General features: G+C 44.2%; 2 protein-coding genes across 4 annotated transcripts in view; both read left to right on the top strand.

Moving 5' to 3' along the window:
• LOC108624632 (mitochondrial intermembrane space import and assembly protein 40) overlaps positions 1–4,770 on the top strand; it is a 20,534-nt gene extending 15,764 nt beyond the window's left edge. The window contains exons 1-2 of one of the 3 annotated variants that reach the window (XM_026813246.1): positions 3,220–3,380; positions 3,758–4,770. In XM_026813246.1, coding sequence (XP_026669047.1) covers positions 4,135–4,620 — 486 coding nt within the window. In that variant the 5' untranslated portion in view covers positions 3,220–3,380; positions 3,758–4,134 and the 3' untranslated portion in view covers positions 4,621–4,770. Of the gene's footprint in view, positions 1–3,219; positions 3,433–3,757 lie in introns of those variants that run through there. The other 2 variants (XM_018024053.2, XM_026813247.1) reach the window with 2 other exon arrangements.
• A 252-nt stretch (positions 4,771–5,022) lies between these two features.
• Positions 5,023–7,801, top strand: part of sima (HIF-1 transcription factor component sima) — a 30,118-nt gene continuing 27,339 nt past the window's right edge. The window contains exon 1 of the mRNA XM_018024050.2: positions 5,023–5,707. Within this exon, the coding sequence (XP_017879539.1) occupies positions 5,664–5,707 (44 nt within the window). The 5' untranslated portion in view covers positions 5,023–5,663. The remainder of the gene's footprint in view (positions 5,708–7,801) is intronic.

The following is a 7,801-nucleotide window of genomic DNA, read 5'->3' on the forward strand; positions in this document are numbered from 1 at the left end:
CGTGCAACAGTTAGTAAAGATTGTAGTAAAACGAATCTAAAATTATAGTCAAACCTTTACGAACATCAAAAACCATTTTAATAGTTAACTTTACTATTACAGTTCATATATTCATCATAAATGTAAATGATTGCATTTTAAAAGCATAGAAATTGCTAAATTTTATATTTCCATCACTTTTGGCAGGGATTGTATAGCCTGAACATCCTTAATAGGTACCCTAGAATCGAACCACGTCTTTTCAAAAGCTTTGTTCATCGGTACTCGAAACATTACGAACGTCCGTTGACTCTGTTATCGATAGAACTCTCAATGACGATAGCAACGTGCGTCGTGTAACTGCGAAGGAAGGAGAAAGTGGTAAAATGTGTAACAGTGATTTTCAGAGAACTGAATCGACAGATTTTACTAACGGGGCAATATGACGCGCGTATCGTCAAGGAGAACCAGTCCACCCGGCCGCGGCGGCGGCGGCAGCGGCGACGGCTCCAGTACCGAGTTTAATGATCACCGATGAATCTTCTTATTTCGTTGCATCTCGCTGTCTCCTTCCGTTTTCCTTGTTCCCCTCCGTTCCTGTTGCGTAACGCGCGGCACGATATGAAATATTGAATTGACGCGCACGCGGAACTGTCGTTTTGCATAAAATAAGCATCAATGAAAATGTTTCTCCGCTAATAATGCGTTCGGTTTGATCAGTCGTTTCTATGAGCGACGTGTAATCAAAATCCTTCGTCACGCGTTCCCAGCGTATTTAAATCGCGTTCCACATTGCGAAATAGAAGAAAAGAATTCAGCGTTTTATTCATTTGTAAAGCGCAAGATCTTTTGACCTTTGAGCGCGTAACTTCCCGTTCGAACTGAATAAACTTGCATGCGGAAGGTGTGCGACCCGAGCCACCGGCGGCGGCCACAATGAAATACAGGAACCACGCTTCCTGGTGCAATTTCAGCGAGCTTTTGTTGCCATTATTTTTGTCACGACGTTTCATTCTATTTAACATTCCTCCGGTCCGATACCGGACATTGTTTTTTCCGCGTGCCGCCGCCGTGCCATGCGAGCCTCGCCCGATAATGTTTCCTCGCGCGTATAACATTTACCTCATTCTCTTTCTCTTTCCCTCTCACTTTTTTTCTTCTCATTTCCCTTTTTATTTCCAGAAATATCGGCGAGCCCGGCCGATTAAACGCGACCGCACAAATACGATGACTTTACGATTTTTTTGTTATTCATGACATTCCGGCGAGTACGACCACTTTCCGTAGGTATAGTTGTCGTGACGTCATTAGTCTTCTATTGTATTCGATGACACGCTTCTATCGGGCTCGATACGGAATTATAGTCGCCAGGGGAACTGTAAGTTGCCGCGTTGCATATCATAGACACGTACCGCGAAGAGTACCTTTGAAAAAGAATATATCTTTCTCTCTCTGTTCCTCCTAGCCACTCCTCCGACCGATACGCCTTTAATTTCGGCTCGAGCTGGAACCCCTTCGGCTTTACGGTTCGGCAAATACGTTCGTTCCATCGGACGACGTAGAAAAAACAAGGAACGTCGGTTATTTAAAAAAGACGATTATCGCGGCGTAGAAATATTAAGGGCCCCAGCACGCGCGATACCGTTCGCATTACCATTTTTCGAGCGTATCTTTACGAGCCCTACGTATGGCGTTTGCTGTACGTAGAAACCTCCGGGAGCTTGCGATGCACACGCGCGCGTGTTTGAACCATCGCGTCATCGATCGTCTCCTTAAACGAAAGAAGTCCGGTTCGATTGCATCTCCGGGATGCATCGGGCCAAAAGGAGGAGGAGGACGCTCGGGAGATGTGGTATACGCGTCGATATCTTCGAGCTGCAAATTTTCACACGTGCCTGCGATTTCCTTTTAGCGTACCGCGAGTTGCTACGCCACACATTCTACGGGAACCTCCAAGTCGCTCGTTTCTCGCGACCATAAGCCAGTTCTTTTATTAGCGAATTTTCACCCGGAGTCCCTGGCAGATTCTTGTTACGTAATACGCGGCCGAAAGTTTAGTTCTCGGTGTCGGTTGGAAGAAAAATTCTCCTCGAACGACAAATGTTTAAGCAAACAGGTCGCGGAAAATATCGAGATCGAATCTAAGACAGGGTAACGAAAAACTTCGCCCTCGTTGGAATAAATAGTTTTCGGCTGTACGACTCCGTTGTTCACGATAAGCCCCTGCCGTATTCACGACGAGTTACGCCAATGCGGAGGCCTCGCACACAGGACCCACACGGAACAGTGAAAAGGATAAGCACAAGGGTCTTGGGTAGTTGGGCGCAGTGGGCCAGCGATTCGAATAACGCTCCAGGTAACCCGAGTGTCAATTCTTTCGCACATTCGAACGAATATCCTGGGACTTGTCAAAATCAGATGGTATGCGAGGAAAAGGAGGCCAGATGTTCCGAGTGCCAAAAGAGGAGCGCAGACACGCTGCTAGTATGAAACCTAATGCATTTCCGTTCCTCTTTTCGCGTCCGAATCGATACTCGAGCAACGGTGGTTATGCATTTCTTTCGAAACGGTCTCCGTATCTCTGTTCAAAGGATCGTCGAGATTTTCAAACGAAAGTTCAATTTTCTTCGTCACAGCTCTTAACCTTGGCTATTGACATTAACATTGACCTTGCGCGGTCGGCTCGGCGCTTTCGAACGCTTGTCAAAAGACTTTTTTTCAATGCAATGAAATTTTCCTCGCCGTGCCGTTAGAAAGAGTATCGTATAATATTATTGTCAAGAGATTAGGAAGAAGTATTCATCGACAGACTCGCACCGAACGGCCAGTACCCGGATCAGGGATATCGTGGGCACGGTCTGAGGAGTGATTAAGGGATTATAAATCAGGGCCTAAAATATATTCGGCCAGCTGTTGGGATTGTAAAAGTACAATAAGGGTTAATTACCCATCGGCATATAAGAAGCTTCAGGCACATCCCCCAACAGTTTAGAGGATCTCGCAGGGTAAGAGCCGGTTCATCGACCACCTCCGGTTTGTGTAACTATTTTACAATCAGCAGGGTTTAAATATTTCCCTGAAGCAACTTTCAGAGATGATTCATGAGAATCTGCCTTAAAAATATTTTCGTAATTTTACTCTCACAGTTATCGCGTTATACGTCGAGCATTGTAATATTTTACAATGTCTTTTGCGATATAAAGTAACCTGTGACGAATTGTTTAAATAATATGCCCGAAGGAAAAATTGCGATGTCACCGGGTGCGTAGCGACATCTGCCCGCCGCGGAACGTGTTATATCTGCTTTCTATTACATGGGATGGAGAGGCATGAATGAAATGCCGCTGTGTTTGTACGGGAACTTCTGAGAAAGTGCTGTATTAAATTTGTGAATATTAAATGTGAGTCGCGAGTCAGTGTCGAGCGTAACATGTATTATTTAGACGTTTCTCTGTTAGTACATTTAATCACATTTTACATTCTTTGCCCGGGTGCACGAAACCTAACCAAAATCACGGGAACACTCCTCTTTCAGCTAAAGAAAAAACGTTTTTTGAACTGTACACGTGTCTTAGGATGTGTCGTGACACGTGTACTCGCCTCAAAAAAATATTCTCTCTTTAATTCATAATTCTGTTTGATCATTTTCATCCTGACGTAATCTGATGAAACAGATCATCGTTTTCGAACGATCGAACGTTGCCCTTCGTTAATCACTTGTCTTCTCCATTTGTGATTCTCTATCTCTTGTACTGATTATGTTTCTTTCTCTTTATAGAATACTGCCACATGGTCCTAGCCTTGAGGTATCGGAGGTCTACTTAAAGAAGAATATACTCCAATCTCTGAAACGGCTATTTGGCGAGGAAGGCATCAAATGCACCATCGACATTTTAAAATATAATCCAAAGGAGCTTAGGTGTATTTTAAGGTGCACTGACGATTGTTATGTAAGGCTGCGAGCTGCCTTGACCGTAGCTGGAAAATACGAAGGGGAACCCTGCACTTACGTCGTTCATCGCGCTTCGGCAAATTTATTATCCTTTACTGCCAACAGTAGGACTTATCGACACTAGAGTTTGGAAGGATTTGCGTTGCAAAGGAACACGCTTCTTTTCAACAGTTCTCGTGCATGTTTTTGTCAGTCGGTCAATTATGCCATTGATTCACAAGGAAGGCAAGGACACCATAATATTTGCCTCTAAGGAAGACCATGCTACTCCTAGTAAGGTAGAACTTCCTGAACCAGAACCGAGTCCTGGTCTCTTACTTTCTAACGGCGAAATTAATTGGAATTGTCCGTGTTTGGGAGGAATGGCTACTGGGCCTTGCGGGCTAGAATTTCGCGAGGCCTTCTCCTGTTACCATTACTCGACAGCGGATCCAAAAGGTGCCGAGTGTTACGAGGCATTTAAGACCATGCAAACGTGCATGGTGCAATATCCAGCGCTCTATGGAAGGAAAGGTGAATCTTTGGAAGACTTCGACGACGAGGGTGATCCAATGGACGAGCATAAGAAAGACATCGAAGCAGAGAGCAAAGTTTCTCACTTAGAATCAAAAGTGAAAGAGGTACCACCCCCTAGCATTGAAAAGGGAATAAAACGAACTGATGTAACGAATTCTCTTGCCAGTGAATAAACAATCGATGCGGGTTCGCATCGGAGACTTAGAGTAAATTTTTACTGGGACTTAATGAAACAGGATCTCTCTTGTCTGTAGTCCTCGCGAAGAATAGGTTGTGCGAGAAAGTATTTTTGAACAAAATAAACTGCTCCTAAATACTGTTTTCCAGTTATGTATTTCTTTACCTTCGAGAGAGCATGCTTGATCATTATTTGTTTTCTGTTTAAAGGGGTCATGCAAAACTCCGTGCAATGAATGCGTTTCGTTTTCTGTATTGTTCTAAGGAATAAAATGGTTCTACGAAATAAGCTCCCACAGTGTTTCGTGACGCGGTCGATTCTATAGAAGAAAGATAATTTTTTTTCCCCTCGTGTCTGACTGAGATTTCGAATGTCCCACTTGTTTGCGGCGCGACGAGGTGGTTGACGTCAGGGCCGTTCGATGGCAGTATCTACGAGGAAGACGGAACGAAGCCGCTTTGACGTCAGCTGTCTCGGTCTCGTTCCAATCCCTTTGGAACAGTAGGTCCGTCGTGTATAATCTCCACCACCACGTCGGTCGTTTTACCACCACCACCGGCGTGGCTGTAACTACGGGCCTATGTTCCTCTCTCTCTCTCTCTCTCTCTCTCTTGCCTTTGCACTACTACACCGTCAGAGCTTCACCATCGTCATCGTCAACGCCATCACACCATGAGTTTGGTGATCGTCGTGCGTTCCGTACGGCTGAAGAAACGATGTGTTTTTATTTTGCAACGCTAATAGAAATAACCGAGACCAGGTGACGTTTGCTCATATCCAACGAGTCGCAAGAATAAGCAGCGTGTGTGCATCGATTTCGATAACGCGAGTGAACAACACGAACGAGTCGATGTGCGAGCAAAGTACGGTGAGATACAATTTGTAGCGACGAGAATTTCGTGACGGGCCGAGAATTTTGAGACGGGACCCGTAAAAGTGGATACGTTCCTTGGCAGTGACCGAGAGTATCCCGGTTGTGTTTGACCGTCGAAAGAATAATACGAGAAGACTGTGTTCCCGTTTATTTGATACTGTGCCATGGAACCTCCGAGGAAAGAGAGGAAGCACAAGGAGAAAAGAAGGTGAGTGAAATCGCACAGTAATTAATCCTCGAGATATCCCGTATGGAAGTACCCATCCCGTTCGTTGCTCCGTGTTTTCATTATTTCTACCGAATAGTTGGCGTATTTCGAGGCATTCCGTAGCAGACAATATCCCAAATCGTCGAAATCGGAAAGAACAAGTTCAGCCGAGAGCGCGCGCGCGTTCAGCGTTGTGTATTACGCGTGAGTTAGTGCGTGCGTATTTGACGCAATCGCGTTTCCTCCGAGTTGGTTGGCTCTTTCTCTCTTTCCTCCGGCGCTTTCGTTTGCGTTAAATTATGTCTTTTGATGATCCAAGCTGCGTTCGCATGTTCCTCACGCGGAAGGAAGACAGAAAACGAGAGAGAGAAAGAGAATATCCCGCGTGATAGGAAACGTAGATAGTGCGTTTCCTAGGATTTAAACGCTATCTACCTGGATGGACACGTTATATCGGCAATTCTCTTGACCTCACACGGGAATTCCACGATTTCTCTTTAATCCCGTTTAAAAAGGTTGCTATTCGAACAGATTACATGAGCCTAGATGCAACAAGGTCGACCGTCATTACATTTAACACAGTCGTCCTTGCGATATCTCACTCCTTTCGGATAATTCCGTTCTGAGGCCAAAGAGCGACGGAGTCTAACTGCACTCGCGTGTCTTAAAGAAAAGAAAAGCGTCGTACGAATCGTACTCTGTACTTGTTTTGTTTGTCTCTTACGCGTGATCACTATGAGTGTCAAGAATTGGTTACCGCTAGAACCGCGGTAACAGCACGCGATTGGACGATGACAATCGTTAGATAAGCGTAGCTCACGATTCACAACCAACTCGAAAACTCGCAAAATTCTCGAAGTTTGCGCAACACGTGTGCGAGCAGATGATCCCTTGTAGGACCTAAAGATAGTCGCGTCGTTCGTTTTCTCGGAATTGTTGAAATTCAGATAAATCGAGAGCGTTAGCGTCATGCGTATGTTAATTCTGAGCCGACGCATAATCGCGGAAGCCACACACAGATAAAAGCTACTTCGGTACCCATTATTTGCATGCGCCGATGCCCCTGTTTTTTTCACGTATACGTACAGTCACCGTAATCAAATATTGCCTTTACGTTACGTTCGTTTGCTTAGGAATCTCTTCAATAGTTCACTTCAATAGATTTATGTTCCTGCCTGAGGTTCGTGGAACTTCTGAACTAAATCGAATCTGATTGTTTCTTAACAACGGTTTCACAAAGAGCGAGCAATTTCAATTGTTGCGACGACCTTGTAAACAACGAACCTATGTACAGATTGTATTAAATACGTAACGAGAGATCGTAGTGGTACGTCGTTACGTGAATCCATAATGATCGTTCGGTTCTTGGTAGGACAGTTCGATGGAAGGCAGAAACTCTCTCTGCTTCGGGCTAACTGCAGACATGTCTACGTATATGTATACGTATGGATTCTCCCTTTAAGTATTCACTTCAATAACTCATTTGAACGACGAGCATGCACGCGATCTTCTTTCGAAACTTTAGTCTTTCTTTTCTTTCTTTCTATCGTACTTCTGCGGAGGCCATTAACAGGTTGTTTGTGTGTTCGATGATCGTCAAAGATGATTGGACTACTTTTGATTCGACCCCATTTAGGAAGTTCTTTCTTCCTAACGGATTTTGATTAGTCAGTCGAGAATATATTTAGAAGCAATGCAAAACATCTGTTGTACGTCGACAGATAAGATTAGCTGGATTAATTAGATTGATCGTTAACTGATGATCATGTTCAATGATTTATTAATCGAAATCGATGTAAGGCCCATTAAATTCTGTCCTATGCAAGTCTCGCTAATGCGAACGTCCCCGTTCCCCTAGTAACAATGAAACTGAGCCAGCTCGGGTTTGTGTTAGTTTCCCCTAGGAGGATAAAATTCAAAACGAGTAATAAGTTTACAGCTTCTTTTTCAATGCTCGATCTGGCATCGATACTGTTTTTGGATGTTTTACTGAATTTTGACGTAGACTTAGACCCGAATTTATAGTCGTTTCTCAGTCCTCAACTGCTTGTTGTATATCTATGAGTTTTGTCATAAATGAAGATATATTTTTAA

Source organism: Ceratina calcarata, unplaced genomic scaffold, assembly GCF_001652005.2.
Source record: "Ceratina calcarata isolate Rehan_Ccalc_2016 unplaced genomic scaffold, ASM165200v1 scaffold321.2, whole genome shotgun sequence".
In the NCBI taxonomy this organism is placed as follows: Eukaryota; Metazoa; Arthropoda; class Insecta; order Hymenoptera; family Apidae; genus Ceratina; species Ceratina calcarata.